The following is an 18,043-nucleotide window of genomic DNA, read 5'->3' as shown; positions in this document are numbered from 1 at the left end:
CTGCCACACAAAACATGTCATGATCCTGCCTCAAGACTAGAGTTAAACAAGGACAAGACATCATGACAGTCAAGGGCGTAGGTTTGATTCTGGCATTGGTGGGGACATAAATAAAATGGTTGCATTGCAAAAACTGTTATCACCGTTTACTTGACATAAACAACAGACAACTCGGTATGCACTTTACTCAGTGACATCTGACTCGCCACCCCCGGTGCCATCCCAAATTTAATGTACTATAATAAACAATTTGTTATGTCCTAGAGCCTAATAAACAGTAACTGTTTAAGTCTTTGTCAAAAAAAAAGAAAATCACATTGTAACATATATGAATCCATATTTACTTTATAACATTGAAGAATATGCAATTAATATTTAATTCTTAATTTAATTTTGCCAAAAAAATCCCAGTGTTGAAGTAGGTGTATATATATCATGCTGTTTCCTGAACAATGTTTATTAACGTTTCAGTAGTTCACATTAAATCTTCTTTTCATTAACAGACAGTTAATCAGTGTGAAAAAAAATAGTTTATGTTTAAAATGCAACCTGACATTATGTCTACTGCACTGTGGTCATTACTTGCATAGATGTAATGTAAAGTATTCAGCAATCATGACATGAATTCATGTTTTTAACATGTTGGGGTTATTTTCTTTCATGGATTAGGGACCCCCTAACTCTTTCACCGCCAGCAGTTTTCATGATTTTCACAAACGTTTAATGCCTTCCATAAAATGCTCCTTTTTAAATATATAAACATACAATATATGAATTAAAAGAACAGACCCTCTGCTTTCAAACAAAAGAATCCGTTTTATCCTACCTTCATGTGTTCTGTTTTTATCACCTCTCAAATATGTGTAGGTTTCATCAAAAACACCAAATTTTGAGCAAAAAGCTGAGATAATTCCATTTTTGTGAAGGACTTTTGATAGAGAGCAGATGCAGAGCGATCTTTAAAACATACACGGACATACAGCTGTTTGCCCTAGGGCAATACTTCCGGGTTTTATAAGTTGCAGAATAGCGCCACCTGGTGGATAATAGCGATATTGCAGATTGACGAGATAACTCGTTAATGGCGGGGAAAGAGCTAAATAACCTTGCCACCCCATTTATAAAAGGTTTAGCATGTATGTACTGACACAAGTTTGCAACTCCTCGGGTTAACATGGGATTGTCGTGTATTGGTGAAAACTAGGGATGCACCGAATCCAGATTTTTTAGGTTCGGCCGAATCCCGAATCCACCATTTAAGATTCGGCCGAATTCGAAACCGAATACCGAATCCTACTCGCATCATCCTTATTCCATTAACACAGTAAAACACATTAATAGTCCAGGCAAAATAGCGTTTTACGACAGACTAATTGTAAGATAATTTTTTTCAGCATAGATCATATCTATGAGGTGTCCAGAACAACATACTAAAAGTCCTAAGAAATCCTAGTTGAGGAGGTATGTTGATTTCTCATGAATCCGAGATGTGTGCGGTGGGGCCAGGCTACAATGCACCCCAGTGGGGCTATTTTTTCCTTTGCTCCTATCAAGGTGGGGCTTTGCACAATGGAAGTGCCCATGAGGAGTAATTTTTTTTGTATTGCAGGTTGCTTTGAAGATTGAATTTGGTATGCAAATGAGCTACACACCAATCGAACATGCCCAAAACACACCCAAAAGTAACTTTTTAGTATTACAAGTTTGAATTTGAATATCCACATGAGCTTTACACTTATTTAATAGGTCCTAATCTGCATAGACAGAAACATCACTCACATGCACGACAAATACATCGGCCCAACGTTCATCCAATCACCCCGCCGCCCCTAGACAGGCCTCCAACCCGAAAACTGCCTGGCCTGGCAGCACCCGCCAGCTGCACAACCCCCGCCGGCACAATCCTCAGGGTCACGGAGGAACACAAGCCTCCCCACCACGACAAGGTAGCAACAGAAGGGGAGGCCTTTTTTTGGTGTTTTTGTTTTTTGGTGATTCTGTTTTTACATCCTTTCTTAAATCCAGCCTGGATCCTCGACCCTGTAACGTAGTGCCTCCTGTGTCCCTGTGTTCTGTGATTCTTGTGTTTTGTTATACTTGTGTTTTGGATTTATATTATGTCTCTGTGTACCTGTGTTTAACCTGTGTTCATGTATACCCTTGTTCCCATTTGTATCTCTCTGTGTTAATTAGTGTCTCCGCCCCCTTGTTTGTAACCATGGTTATTCATTGTGTTCATGCCTCTCCCCTTGTGTGTTGTCATAGTTACTCATTGTTTCTGCTCTGTCATTGGTCATTGTCTTGCATTTATACCCTGCCTGTTCATTCTTGTTTTGTCGTTCGTTGTTAGATGTCGTCAGTCCCTTGTGTGTTCTCTAGCTCTTGTTTTTGCTTATTTACTTGTATATATATTGGAATAAACTGCATTTGGATCCGCATCTCGCTTCATCCTGTCTTACCTGGTTCTCACCCGTGACAGAACGAACGACCACTTCAGGATCCAGCAGCAATTCCTCTTTCCCGTGATTTCCCGAGTTCCCTGGTGTTTTCCCTGTGTCCTTATGCTCCGTCTCAGCAGTGTCCGAGTGCACGTTTCACCCCCCACCACGGAGGAAGAATGGTGGAACGCACTCGCCGACCTGACTTCCCTCCGGCAACAGTGGCAACCTGTTCGCAGTTTTGCGCAAACTTTCTGGTCACTTTCGCAGGGCCTAGACCTCAGTGACTCTGAACTGAAGAACTATTTTAATGAATGTCTCGACGAACCCGTGCCGCAGCAAGAGGTAGACGGGCTGCGTATACTGGATTTCTGGGGTTTCGTCGGTTACCTGCACAACCGTAACCGATGGAATTTGTGGGAGTTCCCCGCCGAAAGACCAGCAGAGACTGTAAGATCACTCGAGCCAGTCATCAGTAAGCCAGCGCAGTGCTCACATCATCGGCGGCGAAGGAAGAGACCCAAGGCCGAGCAATCCGCTGTTAGCACGGACGCTGTTCTCTCCAGTTCTGTTTCCCCTGTGTCAGCGTCCGCGCACAAGATGGCCGCTACGTCATCCCGCTCCATACCTCAGTTCGCTACTGTTAATCCATCCCCAGTTTTCGAGTTTGCCACATCCATACCAGCTCCGATTTATCAGAAAGACAACATCATCAATGTACCAGTTGTTAAAGGTGCAGTAGTTCCACCTTCACCCGTTTTCAAGATGGCTCCCATACCCGAACAAACTCACAAAATGCCGGCCACACCCACTCCACTTCACCAAACTACATTGATGAACTCTCCAGCACTGCCACGGTTCCGACTTTTAATCTCCAGTGTGATGGATGCCCCATTAGTATCTGTACGGGTGGCTGGGGTCCCTCGTCCTGTGGTCTCCAGCTTCCTAACACCCACTGAGTCATCTGAGTCATCTGAGTCATCTGAGTCATCTGAGTCTACTGAGTCTACTGAGTCTACTGAATCTTCTGCGTTTCCCCTGAGTCCCCTGAGTCTTCTGCGTTTCCCCTGAGTCCCCTGAGACTTCTGATTCCCCTGAGTCCCCTGAGCCGAGTGAATCTCCCGAGTCCTCTGAGCCGTGTGAATCTCCCGAGTCCTCTGAGCCGAGTGAATCTCCCGAGTCCTCTGAGCCGAGTGAATCTCCCGAGTCCTCTGAGCCGAGTGAATCTCCCGAGTCCTCTGAGCCGACTGAATCTCCCGAGTCCTCTGAGCCGAGTGAATCTCCCGAGTCCTCCGAGCCGAGTGAATCTCCCGAGTCCTCCGAGCCGAGTGAATCTCCCGAGTCCTCCGAGCCGAGTGAATCTCCCGAGTCCCCTGAGCCGAGTGAATCTCCCGAGTCCCCTGAGCCGAGTGAATCTCCCGAGTCCCCTGAGCCGAGTGAATCTCCCGAGTCCTCTGAGCCGAGTGAATCTCCCGAGTCCTCTGAGCCGAGTGAATCTCCCGAGTCCTCTGAGCCGAGTGAATCTCCCGAGTTCTCTGAGCCGAGTGAATCTCCCGAGTCCTCTGAGCCGAGTGAATCTCCCGAGTTCCCCGATTCTCATGAGTCTTCTGAGTTCCCCGATTCCCCTGAGTCTTCTGAGTTCCCCGATTCCCCTGAGTTCCCCGATTCCCCTGAGTCTTCTGATTCCCCTGAGCCGAGTGAGTCTTCTGATTCCCCTGAGCCGAGTGAGTCTTCTGATTCCCCTGAGCCGAGTGAGTCTTCTGATTCCCCTGAGCCGAGTGAGTCTTCTGATTCCCCTGAGCCGAGTGAGTCTTCTGATTCCCCTGAGCCGAGTGAGTCTTCTGATTCCCCTGAGCCGAGTGAGTCTTCTGATTCCCCTGAGCCGAGTGAGTCTTCTGATTCCCCTGAGCCGAGTGAGTCTTCTGATTCCCCTGAGCCGAGTGAGTCATCTGTGCCGTTTGAATCCCCTGCGCCTCATTGGTATGCTAGTGTGGTCACCCCGAAGCTCCAAAGACTTTCTATGGTCACCAAAACTATGGCCAGTTCTCAACTCACCGTCTGTACCAAGATGGCTGTCCCCAAGCTCCTGGCCCTCACTGTCTGGTCCATAATGACTGTAATTGTACTCACTGCCCCGTCTAACCAGGCCCAGAGGGCCTCTCTCTATTCTCCTCTACCCAGGTTCCTGGTACCACCAGCACCACCCTGGTATCCAGTCCCTCTCTGGGCTCTGCCGGCTCCGCCCTGGGTTTCTGACCTGCCCAGGCTTCCTGCCCTGCCGGCTCCACCCTGGGTTCCTGCTCTGCCGGCTCCGCCCTGGGTTCCTGACCTGCCCAGGCTTCCTGCCCTGCCGGCTCCACCCTGGGTTCCTCCTCTGCCGGCTCCGCCCTGGTTGCCAGTTCTGTCGGCTCCTCCCAGGTCCCAGTCTCCCCCCTTGGCTCCGCCTTGGTCCCTGTCTCCGCCTGCGGCTCCTCCCTGGTCCCTGTTTCCGCCTGCGGCTCCTCCTTGGTCCCTGTCTCCACCTGCGGCTCCTCCTTGGTCCCTGTCTCCGCCTGCGGCTCCTCCTTGGTCCCTGTCTCCGCCTGCGGCTCCTCCTTGGTCCCTGTCTCCGCCTGCGACTCTGCCTTGGTCCCTGTCTCCGCCTGCAGCTCCGCCGTGGTCCCTGTTTCCGCCTGCGGCGCCGCCTTGGTCCCTGTTTCCGCCTGCGGCTCCGCCCTGGCCCTTAGACTTTCATGGCCTTGGCCCACCATCCCTCCCCCGGGTCCACCTCCATACCACCGCCCACCTGGACTTTTGTACTTTGGGGTTCTTGTTTCTGGTGGGCGTCTGGAAGCCGCCCTTTTGAGGGGGGGCTATGTAACGTAGTGCCTCCTGTGTCCCTGTGTTCTGTGATTCTTGTGTTTTGTTATACTTGTGTTTTGGATTTATATTATGTCTCTGTGTACCTGTGTTTAACCTGTGTTCATGTATACCCTTGTTCCCATTTGTATCTCTCTGTGTTAATTAGTGTCTCCGCCCCCTTGTTTGTAACCATGGTTATTCATTGTGTTCATGCCTCTCCCCTTGTGTGTTGTCATAGTTACTCATTGTTTCTGCTCTGTCATTGGTCATTGTCTTGCATTTATACCCTGCCTGTTCATTCTTGTTTGGTCGTTCGTTGTTAGATGTCGCCAGTCCCTTGTGTGTTCTCTAGCTCTTGTTTTTGCTTATTTACTTGTATATATTGGAATAAACTGCATTTGGATCCGCATCTTGCCTCATCCTGTCTTACCTGGTTCTCACTCGTGACAGACCCCTTCTCTGTGGCTCTTGGTTCTGGCGCCTCCTATGTCGGTTCCTGGTTTGTTCTTTGCTTGGTTCTTCCCCTCTGGGTCATATTCATCTGATAAATCAGGCAACTGTAAGTTTGTACAGCTATTACCACAACATTCTCCACAAATGTTAGTGCAAGGGAGTCCATGTTTTTTGCATGTGCATCTCTTTGTGCTGCAGTCTTTCTTGCAACTACAGTGGACGTAACTATCAACTACAAAAGTGCAGCAGTAAGTAAACATGATTTTAAATGGTATGGATTAATCTTTCTGCGTATGTAATGATTGAGCTGAAGTTTAGAGCTGCTGTGTGCATCATGCCATCCAGAACTGAAGCCCGGAAAATGCCGCTATAAATTATAATGTGGTTATAATTTAACGCTATAGCCTATAATGTAAGTGAGCATCTTATTTATGTATTTAATTTTTTTTCAATTCAATTTTATTTATATAGCGCTTTATGGCCAATTGCACTGCATTGTAATGAATGTATCTTGCAATGCAATTTTTTTACCCTTATCAATGCTGCAAGGAAACCTCAGGTACATTTATGCTTTTATACTAGTGACCTTAAGAAAAAAGGTATCAGTCTTTCTTGTGTTTTGTTAAAGCATTTACTGTGTTGATCTATTTTGTAACTTAACATGCATTTAAATTGTACAGATTTTGCTAGCGCTGCAATTCAGATTGCTTTAGTGAGGCAATTTTATCGGATGGGTGTGGCCCAGAGGGGAGGAACCGGGTAAAGAACAGGCCAGGAAATTATGTGGGGGTGCCCGAGCCGGGGGCCGCGGAGGGGGGGTTGAGGATCCAGGCTGGATAAAAAACAAAAAAAATTCAAAACAAAAACACACACAAAAAAACACAACCCTCCCCTTCTGTTCAGGCTTGTGTTCCTCCGTGACCCTGAAGATAATACCGGCGGGGGTAATACAGCTGGCAGGAACTACCAAGACAGGAAGTTTTCAGGTTAGAGGCCAGTCCAAAAGCAGCAGGATGATTGGATGAACATTGGGCCGATATATTTATCATACATATGAATGATGTTTCTGCCTATGCAAATTAGGACATATTAAATAAGTGTAAAGCTCATGTGGATATTCAAATTCATTTCAAAAGAAACTTGTAATACCAAAAAGTTACTTTTGGGTGTATTTTGGGCATATTCGATTGGTGTGTGGCTCATTTGCATATTGGATTTGGTTTTCGAAGCAACTTGTAATACAAAAAAAAATACTTTTCATGGGAACTTTCATTGTGTGGAGTTTCATTTTGGTAGGATTGAGGGAAGGGGGTGGCCCCATTGGGGTGTATTGTACTCTGGTCTTGTTGGCGCACATTTCGGATTGGTGAGAGATTGGCATGTTTCCTCGGCTGGGATTTCTTGGGACTTTTGGTGTGTTGTTCTGGACACCTCCTGGATATGATTTATGCTGAAAAAAAATTCTTTTACAATTACTTCTATTTTTTGCTCAAAAATGAGTTAGTTTGCCTGGACTATAATGAAGTAAACAACGTCCACAGCAGTGTATTTTTCATTTTATTTAATTTTAACTGTACATTATGCCAGGATGACAAGTTGGAAAAACTATTTTGACAATTACCATAAGTCTATGCATAATGAAAGCGATGCGTTGCGACACGCTCGTTTTTTCAATAAGCAAGCAGCTCCGCGCTGAAAACTATATTTAACTTTGAGTGAGAAGCTCCGCTCGTCAATGTCAGTTTTCACACGGCCGTTCAATTACAGTGGAGGAGGGGCGGGACATTACCACAGCAACCAACCGGCTCACAGCTGAAACATCACAGCTACCAATCGCTCGGCTGAAAAACAGCTGGCATTTGGCGTCCTCAAGGCGTTTTCAGCCGTGTTTAAAAGTTTTGGTGTGTCCAGCCCCTAAGGCTCACCGCAAGAAAAAGCTCATCTCCACATCAGCACCCGATGTGTGTAATCAACGGCCGCGTGACGTCAAACAGCGTAGCGCAAGCCTAGGGTTCGGTTCGGTTCGGTGGAAAAAAATCTAGGATTCGGCCGAACCCGAACCCCGTCAAAAAGCCCAGTATTCGGCCGAATCCGAATCCGAATCCTGGATTCGGTGCATCCCTAGTGAAAACACTGTCCTTGAATCATTATGTGACACAACTTGTTCCGTATTTTGTGCATGAAACAGTAGTGGGTATAATAATACTTTCTTCCTCACTTACATGTAGCCCGAATAATCACGCGCGTCTTGTTGAATGAACTTTGGCACGTTGTACAAAGTGAAACCTTCCTATCACACGTAGCGAGTCAGAGAGGCGGGACTAAAGAAATGCAAAGCCAATCATATTAGCGATGTGAGTTATGGAGGCGGGCATTGCAGAGAACGAAAGCTGTTAACCGTTTGTGTACCACATAGAGCATTATTTTTACAGAACGGGATTGCAAAAGATTTCTAATCTCATTTAAATGATTTCTGAAAAAAATGTAATAAGTTAAAAAATAGAAAACACAAGAATAAGACGGACATCAGTGGTTATATATAAATACAGATTAATTGTTTGGTCGAAATTATTGCTAGGGACAATTCAGTCTTCCCTGAATATTGGTAGGGACATGTCCCTAGCATCCCACCCTAAATCTATGCCCATGATGACAGTATGCTTATTAGGGATGCACCCAAAGCTGAATACATTATTCGATTTTATCCAGATAACAGAAGAAAATATTTGGTCAGACAAAATCAGGTCTATTTTATAAACCCCTTAAAGCACTAATAATAATAATATGTGTGTAGAAGTTAATTTAACCTATGAAATAACATGAATGACATTTTCTGCACATCTCTTATTTAGAAATCTGAGCTTTTTGGAGTAAATTTAAAACTCAAACTTAAAATATCAAACATCTAAAGATCAAATATCTAAAATATCAAACATTTTTTTACACCCCCCCCCCCCCTGAAAAAAACAGCATACCAGCAAGACCAGCATATGTTGTGTTTTGGTGCTGGTTTGCTAGCAGTGATGGGTTAGTTACTCAAAAAAAGTAATTAATTACTAGTTACTAATTACATCTTCAATCATGTAATTAGATTACTTAACAAATTACTCTCTCCAAAAAGTATTTATTACTTATTACTAATTACTTTCTAAATCCTATTTAGTACATAGGCTTGAAATGGCTCGAATAAATAATATATAAAAGTACATCAATTATTCTGGTCCCATTTTAGGGTCCAATTCTCTCAATTAACTAACTATTAACTACTTTTGCCTCAATATACTCCAACAACTAATACTAAAGAAGTTATAAATTTTAAGTATTGGTAGAAATGGGGAGGGTTAAGGACGTAGAATAAGGTTTTGCAGAATCAGGCATTAATATGTGCTATTAAGTATTAATAAACAGCCAGCATCTCATTTATATTAATGCTTATAATCAACCAGTTAATAGTGAGAATTGTAAACTTATACCATGTTAAATCCACTTTTGTATTATAGTATATATAATTGTTTAGAGTCCATACACAGTATTTAGTTACATCAGAAGTAACTGTAATTAGATTACAAGAAAAATAAGAGTAATCCCTTACTTTACTTTTTCAAAGGAAAAGTAATTTAATTACAGTAACTAATTACTTAGTAACTAGTTACACCCAACACTGTTTGCTAGTGAGCATCAGCTAAACCAGCAAGGCCAGCACTAGCACCAGCATCCCATGCTGGTCATACCAGCAAGACCAGCATATGTTGTGTTTTGGTGCTGGTATGCTGGTGACAACCAGCTAAACCAGCATAATTCCCATGCTGGTCCATGCTGGTTTGATGCTGATTTTTTCAGCAGGACCAACTGTAGTTTTTTCCTGTTTAATATAATTACAAAAGACAAGAAAAGCAATGCTTAACTGTGGATGAGGTTATTTGAGGGTCCAAATGAAATGCGGCACACTGATGATAAAATATTCCTTTAAGAGGACATTCCATGAAAATCAGACTTTTTCCATGTTTAAGTGCTATAATCGGGTCCCCAGTGCTTCTACCAACCCAGAAAACATGAAAAATAGCAACCCTGTTACTTTGTTTTGGTAAGTCTCTCTCTGCAAGCATGTGAATAAATAGGTCATTCGAATTTCGCTCCCCCCATGACGTATTAAGGGGTTCTTATTATAATGATACCGCCCCTTCAACTGCCATGAACGGCCTCACGAGTGCGAGAGAGAAAGAATGACTGACAGCACAACACGTTTGTATTCCCGCAAACACAATCAGGAGCCTACAATCTTATAACTTGTAGTTTTAATAATCTTTCTAAAGATTGAATTAACATTCTAAAGGATTAACATTACCTTAGTGCAACAGAGAGAGAGAGTGAGCGAACGAACGAGAGAGAGAGAGAGAGAGAGAGAGAGAGAGAGAGAGAGAGAGAGAGAGCAAAGCGACGGTTTGCTTTCAAGTATGTTGTTTAATATGTTTCTCTGAGGTTTAAATGAATGAAAACGAGGATTAATGCACTGCACGAGACAGAGTGAGAGAACAACGCATATTCACTATCATACACAATAAGCATAAACATGTTGTTTAATATTTCTCTGAAGTTTCAAATGAATACGAGGAGTTACAAGACAGAGAATGAGAGACTGACAGAAACGCGAATGTGTTAATATGTGTAAACAATAAACCTAAACATGTCATTTGATCTGTTTCTCTAAAGTTTAAGCATTAAAGGAATAGTCTACTAATTTTCAATATTAAAATATGTTATTACCTTAACTAAGAATTGTTGATACATCCCTCTATCATCTGTGTGCGTGCACGTAAGCGCTGGAGCGTGCTGTGATGCTTCGATAGCATTTAGCTTAGCCCCATTCATTCAATGGTACCATTTAGAGATAAAGTTAGAAGTGACCAAACACATCAACGTTTTTCTTATTTAAGACGAGTAGTTATACGAGCAAGTTTGGTGGCACAAAATAAAACGTAGCGCTTTTCCAAGCGGATCCAAAAGAGGAGCTACATCCCACGGCGCAACAGCACCTTTGGGAGTACCTCGACTCGGCGCAGTAACACCCTCCCTCTCCCATTATGAGAGGGAGAAGGGGAGCAGACTTTTCAGGCGAGTCGAAGTACTCCCAAAAGTGCTATTACGCCATAAAATATAGTTCCTCTTTTAAATTAACAGCTGAATTAACAGCTGAACCGCCAGCGTGGGCAGCAGACGCGGCCGTGACCGCAACATTTTAAATAGACAATGAGAGCGTATCAGGTTACAAATACAGCCTCAGCAAACTGGCGTCCCAGAGAACTGAGAGAGCGAATGTGCCTGTCAGCGGGAGAAATCTTTATGCTCCAAGAAGCACAGAAATGAAAACCCGTCCTTAAAAGGACGTTCATTCTGTGCGGAAATTGCTCTTTAAGATAATGCTCTGACAATCTGCTGAAGCACCCAGGGGATGTTTCAAGACGAATCCGTTGCAACGCCATCACGCCAACAGTAAACTTCTTCGTATTTACTGGAAGAGAAATCACACCAGTGAGCTTTGAAGAACAAGACCAAATGAATGGGCGCATCTCATCTCCTTCTATACACCTAAGTGTGGGCGGAAACTGGTATGCAAATACCATTCACGCAATTTCATTGCAATTTCATTGGCATTTTACACACAAGTTAGACCGGATTGGTCTTCTAACCCCATCCTGTTGTCATTAACACAACGTCGAGTGAACGACAGAAAGGGAACTAGGATTCAGTGTGTATTCAAAGCGCCGCCATTGTTGTTTACAATGCGTGGAAAGGTGTGCTGTGATTTGTTGAGCGGATTTATTGCATTCTGCAAAAAAGGAGTAGTGGCGTTTATTGCGTTTTGGGAAAAAGGGAGAAAAGATGACAGAATAGCACGGCGGATATCAGATTTTGCCTAAAATTATACAAATACAGATACAAATACTGACTCCACCGCACACCCCTAATGCTTATTATCATGTAGATCCTTATTTACGTGGTGGGACAAGAAAACTTAATTCTTTCTGAAGATGTAAACGGAGGTCAAACACTGGGTACTTTTGTTTGATAAAGAAGCAAAAGCAATGGGGAAATAGGCAAGCAGGTGTGTAGGAGAGGAAGAGCATATAAAATTAAATTCTAGCTGGGACTGCCAAAGAAGAAATCTAACCAAGAACCCGATGCAATTTCTGGTGGTTAGACACAGGTCAAACAGCAAAATGTTTGGAAAATTATGTGATTCTCTTTGTGAATATTTGCTTTTCCCCACTAATATAATATTTACCTTAACCCATCCATTACTCCATTTGAGTATATGATCTTGGCCACCATCATAGCCAACTGCATTGTCTTAGCCCTGGAGCAGCATCTTCCTGGTGAGGACAAGACACCAATGTCAAAACGGCTGGTAAGCAAAAGAATCATTATGACAAGTTTCAACCTAATGTAATAATTTTAATATGTTTTAGTAAAAATGTTATATAAATATCATCAAGTCAAAGAACAATTATCCATGTGGTCACAGTTAATATTTGTTTATAAAAACTGCCTTTAAAATATATAGCAATATATATTTAGATAAAAGCATTTCACACAGCTGTCATTCATGGACATGACAACTACCCATATCTATATAAAATATTTATATTACTAATCATACCCTTTAGAGAAATTCAAAGAAAATTTATTTCAAAGAAAAGAACAAAAAAATAAACACTTTAGCATTTCACTGCTGTTATTGTTTTCAACAACCACACGTTCGCTTGTCATTGTAGATATGTTCTAATCACAGTCACCCATGATTGCAGTATGATTCAAGATTCAAAGCATTTATTGTCATATGCCCAGTAAGGAAAGCAGGTTTTCCTGGGCAATTAAATTCTTACTTTGCCATCCACAAGTGCCAGGACTGTACATACATACACAAACTGTACACGCATACATACATATACATGTAAAAAAAACATAATAGAAAACATATACTGTAAATATATATATATAAATGTAGACTATGTTTTCTTATATGCAAGTATAGAGTTGGAATGTAAAGTGAGAAAATATAAATATAGACTATGTTCAAGATATAAGCAAGTACTGACAGTATTAACTTGTGTGCAAGAGAGAAACAGTAGTGTAATAACAAGTATAGTTTAGGATTGAAGAATCTGAAAAACATAACTTAGATTATGTATATGATATCTGTATAAGCAATAGACAGTATTAACTTATGTGCAAAAACAGTAGTGCAGTAACGTGCAAGTGAGTGCAAATATAATATAAAAATGCCAGCAATAACCCAGGTATATAAAGCAGCAATAACATTAACAGATGTGCTAAAATTGAGGTGGAGCTACATGAATAATATTAGGAGTATATAATAATAACAATTACATTGTTCAAATGAGATGAACAGTTGGACTGACTTTTCACTGAGATGTTAGATGTTGCCTACTTTTTATTATTTTCTAAAACTTTATAAATGAGACAAACTTATCTGTGTGGTATTGTTTGATTGCTTGAGTCAGTTTAATGTCCAGAACAGCACCCATGAACACTAAAATTCATATCCAACTGTCTGGGGAAACCCTTTGCAGTTGCATATGGTTAGAAATAATGTCTATACATTTAGTTAGCTTTCCATATTTAATAATCTACTATTTATTTCTTTATCATTGGCTTCATTAGGAGAAGACAGAGCCTTATTTCATTGGAATCTTCTGTTTTGAGGCTGGCATCAAGCTGGTGGCACTCGGTTTTGTTTTCCATAAGGGTTCCTATCTCAGAAATGGCTGGAATGTAATGGACTTCATTGTTGTGCTAAGTGGGTAAGTAAAATACACTTTCACGTTTCCCTAACAGATGTTCTGTAGATCATTTTTAAAAGTTTAAAAGGAAAAATTCCTCAATTAAAAATTTCCTCTAATTTCTTAAATATTGAAATGATATTATTTTGACGTGAAGATCATTATAAAATGTTATCCTACAAAATAATAATTCTGCAGACTATGATTGAAATGTCTCATTTATGGTAGTAAATCCTGGGTTTAAATGTCATTTAAATCAGAAATGGTTATCTGACACACTTTTAGCTACCACACTCCTGACCTCCTTTGAAACACTGAAAGTAAGGCAGACTTAAAAGAACCTACATGTTTCTTTTCATTCATTTGGGAACTAAAACAAGGCCAGTAGGCCATTGCTTGTGGCTTTCATTTGATCTGAAATTAATGAATAGTTGCAAGTGAATCTGCTGGGACAGAGCCAATTTAATATTTTTTCCTTCTGGTCTACTGGGAACATGTGAAGAAAGTTTCCACTTAATCTCATAAAACAAGTATGAGTACAGTAAAGTTTAAATTACATCTCTCAGACACCTTTTTTAAGCTTACTGCTGTATGGATGATGTTTAAGGGGGTTTTCACACCTGCCTTGTTTAGTTCCATTGAATCGTACCAGAGTATGATTCCTCAGTTGGTGCAGTTTGTTTGGGCAGGTGAGAATGCAGCAATCGAACTCTGGTGCGCACCAAAAGCGGACCAAACAAGCGGACCGAGACCAGCTTGCAGAGGTGGTCTCGGTACGCTTTCAAACGAACTCTAGAGCGGTTCGTTTGTGGTGAGAACACGATCCGAGATCGAACCGACCTAACTGCAAAAGTACTGCGCATTCTGGACTAAACCAGCTGCCGTAGTCAACTGCGCAGTGCATTATCGAATGAGGAAGTGTTTGTTGACTGTTTCTATTAGCAATATTAGCACAATGACAAATCGCGGACATACCTGGAGTTGCGAGGAGGTGCAGGCGGAGCCTCGGAAATTTTTTGTTTCGCGTATAGCGCACGTGAAATTTTCAAGTGTGCACATGATAGTCTCACGTGCGCACGTGACCACGCCAAACTAAACTCAGGTTTGTAAGAAACTTATGCATTATATTGGAACCTTTAAGGTTACTTAGAATTAAAATGTTCCCAAATTAATGTGACGACCCTCATTTTTTTTTAAATATCTGCAGTCAAAAACCATATACAAACATGTCAAACCATCCAGTTAAAACTATTGGAATGGTACAATTTTTTAATGAATGTGTGTTCATTACTTGCTTGGTTAAATGTCCCATTGAGTATGGGTTACCATACACTGTAAACCTCAATAAGTTGAGACTACTCAAATGATTTGAGGAAAGTGATTCTCTCAGTTTAATTAAGTAATGGGGAAAATAACTCAATTTAATTGAGTTGCCCTAATGTGGTATTTTCATTTAATTAACTTAAACGTTAGAGTACAGCTTAATTAGACAAAACTCAAATTTCCAATTTGTATAGTTATTTTCTGGAAAGTTAAAACCTTAAAAAAACATTAAAACAAGATGTTTCTCACTTCAGCAGCTTTATTTGTGTATATTAACATTTAAAGTTAAAAATGAACATACCAGCATATTAACATTTCATTCAATTATACAATTCAAGAATATTACTTTCATTAAAACAAACAAATACATTTCTTAAGAAATTTGCCATTTAAAAGTGAAATTGACCATATAATAACAATTCAATAACAGAAGAACTCCGTAAGGCCTCTATGGTAAGGTGACCTGATGTCCCCGTTTTCCGGGGACAGTCCCGTTTTTTGGTGTTTGGTTCTACATAAACCCACAACAATAAAAAGATAAAAAGGGTTTTGTCCCCGATTGTAAATTCATAGACAATAACAAATATGTTTTTAAGGATATTTTAACCATTGAACTAGGATATGTTCCTACTTGTTATTTGAAAAATCTGGTCACCTTACTCTATGGGGCGGTTTCCCGGACAGGGTTTAAATTAATCCAGGACTAGGCCTTATTTTATTTTAGGATATTTAAGAAGTTTTTACAAACAAACCTTACAAAAAACTATACTGGTTATGCATCTTGAGACAAAACAATGACACTGCCAGTACAAGGTGTTTTGAAATTAAAGTAGCTCAAACATACATTTTAGTCTGGGACTAGGATAAGCCCTGTCTGGGAAACCACCTCTATGGGCCCTATTTTAACGATCTAAGCGCATTGTCTAAAGCGCACAGCGCAACCTCTAAATGGGCGTGTCCGAATCCACTATTGGTAATTTAACGACGGGAAAAATGTTTTTTGCGCCGAGCGCATGGTCAAAAAGAGTAGGTCCTATTGTAATGGGAGTATTTTGGGCGTAACGTGCAGTAAACCAATGAGAGTCACAGCTCTCATTACCTTTAAAAGCAAGTTGCGCTGGCGCTATGTCTAATCCCTATTTAGATGACGGACTTTGTAAACTGAAAAACTAAGCCGAGGTAGAAGATCCCCAGTTTAAGATTAATGTTAAATAATTGTGTTGTTTTTCACTTGTATTGAAATTGTTATTTTTTTATTAAAACCTTTAAAACCCGTTTTCTTTTAGTCATGGAAGTAAAAAGCAGGCTTGTAATTGCTTTAAATGTATGGCTATCCAATATCATCAAAACATAATTTACAAGTATGTAAGATAAGGTTTGTACTCTAAAAATACTTAACAGGAGATAAAGAATTTACAAACGGCTCTCCTCACGTTTCAGCACTTTGGACAGCAAGAGTTTTTTAAAGCATTACATAAAAATGTTTCTCATCTCACCATATCCACAGGTACATCATATACAATAAATCCGTGAGGTAGCATTAAAAAAAAAACATTTAAAAACAGATGTATTTGTTTAAAGCAAAGCATTTATTTACTTACCAGGCTACAGGTGAAGCAGCCCTTTGCGCCTTCTAACGTCTCATAATTAGTCCTCATTTATGTCCAAGAGACTCAATAATAATCTTTTACATTCAATCCTTTAATCTTTCATATTTAAAAGCATTTTTGTGCTGCTGCGCATTCATGTACTTTGTGATAAGCAAACCCGCGTTGTCCTCCCGTTTATAGGCGCATATTACTAATTCGCTCTTTAAATAACGAAAACACATATTGCGCCATTGACTTTAGACTTTAGAGCAGGTTTTTGTTGGTCAATGGCGTAGTCTATTTTAGTTGCCTCAAAATAGCAACGCGCCAACAATGCGCCTGAACACACCTCGTTTTCAGACCAGAACGCCCATGGGCGCAAAAGGGGGTGCAAATGCATTTGCTATTTAAACCCCGCGGCGCTAAACGTGAAAATTAGGGTGGAAACTAGCGAAAGACACTTGCGTCGCACATTGCGCTGCATTGCGCCGGGTGTAAGATAGAGCCCTATAACTGTAAACTTATATGTTTGTCACATTTTCAACAGATACACTCATTATAGTCATCTAAATGTGAATCTGTATGGAGAATAGAAATGCTGTACATGTTGGAACATGAACAACAAGACATTTCTTATCTAAATTAAAGGGATAGTTCACCCAAACATTAAAGTTCTGTCATCATTTACTTGCTCTTATGTTGTTACAAGCCTGTATATATTCCTTTGTTTTGATGAAGGTTTTTCAGAACAAAGAAATGTGTACAGGTTTGTAACAACATGAGAGTGGGTAAATGATGACAGAATTTTCATTTTCGGTAAACTATCACTTTAATTTTAACAGAAACCATGCTCACTACAGTAAGCTTGTATTTTCAGTCGTCACATTTTAAAGGACACATTAACAATCTTTAACATGTAAATCTTTCTGTTAAATTTCATTTAACAAAACAGCTGGTTTGCCAAGGTTTGTATTTTAGGGCGCAGGTCTTTTTGTCCCATGGAAATTAGAATACGCTGAATAAATTAAAATGTGTACTTTAGTCACTTTGGATAATCCAGATGTAAAGCATAAATCAGTTCGAACAGAAGGCACATTGCTTTAGGAAGGTCACATAAATTGTTAATCATCATTTTCCCTACAATTACTATACCAGTTGAGGATGTAGACAAATGCAGGACTGCTGAGGGGCTGCAGAGTCGTCCCATCTTCAACTATTAGAATCCTCACTGATCATCTGACATCTAGTTAATACATTTTTAAAAATTGTAAAGTTTGTGAACAAACTATGTAAAAATGTAAACAATCTTCATGATTGTTTAAGAAAGGCTTGTATAAGTTTAAATACTTTAAAAGCTGTAAGTCTGAAGAAACTTGAAATCCGGCTGGTGAGCTAGCGTACGGCAGATTAAGAGTTTGCCAAAGAAACTCAAGTCAGTATTCACGCAGCAGCAAATTTAAAACCATAACCGATAACATTTCACAAATCACATATATGGACATTTCAGTAATGGCCGTTTCACGAGTGGTTGGTTCTTTTTCAATAGGATACGTGTGGAAAGCAGAAAAACGGGGATGGTTACAGAGGTAAAGCAGAG

The 18,043-nt window shown here is 40.8% G+C and overlaps 2 protein-coding genes across 2 annotated transcripts in view; one reads left to right on the top strand and one right to left on the bottom strand.

Annotated features, from left to right (window-relative positions):
• cacna1eb (calcium channel, voltage-dependent, R type, alpha 1E subunit b) overlaps positions 1–18,043 on the top strand; it is a 372,975-nt gene that overhangs the window by 87,349 nt on the left and 267,583 nt on the right. Inside the window, exons 2-3 of the mRNA XM_073871730.1 lie at positions 12,033–12,138; positions 13,416–13,555. Coding sequence (XP_073727831.1) covers positions 12,033–12,138; positions 13,416–13,555 — 246 coding nt within the window. The remainder of the gene's footprint in view (positions 1–12,032; positions 12,139–13,415; positions 13,556–18,043) is intronic.
• On the bottom strand, positions 4,482–5,250 carry LOC141365969 (uncharacterized). The gene has a single exon (XM_073870976.1). It carries the CDS (start codon positions 5,186–5,188, stop codon positions 4,577–4,579), a length of 612 nt encoding a protein of 203 aa, XP_073727077.1. The 5' UTR covers positions 5,189–5,250; the 3' UTR covers positions 4,482–4,576.

This window comes from Misgurnus anguillicaudatus, chromosome 2 (assembly GCF_027580225.2).
Source record: "Misgurnus anguillicaudatus chromosome 2, ASM2758022v2, whole genome shotgun sequence".
Classification (NCBI taxonomy): Eukaryota; Metazoa; Chordata; class Actinopteri; order Cypriniformes; family Cobitidae; genus Misgurnus; species Misgurnus anguillicaudatus.
The sequence above is the reverse complement of the archived record's forward strand: the minus strand, read 5'-3'. Positions and strand labels throughout refer to the sequence as shown.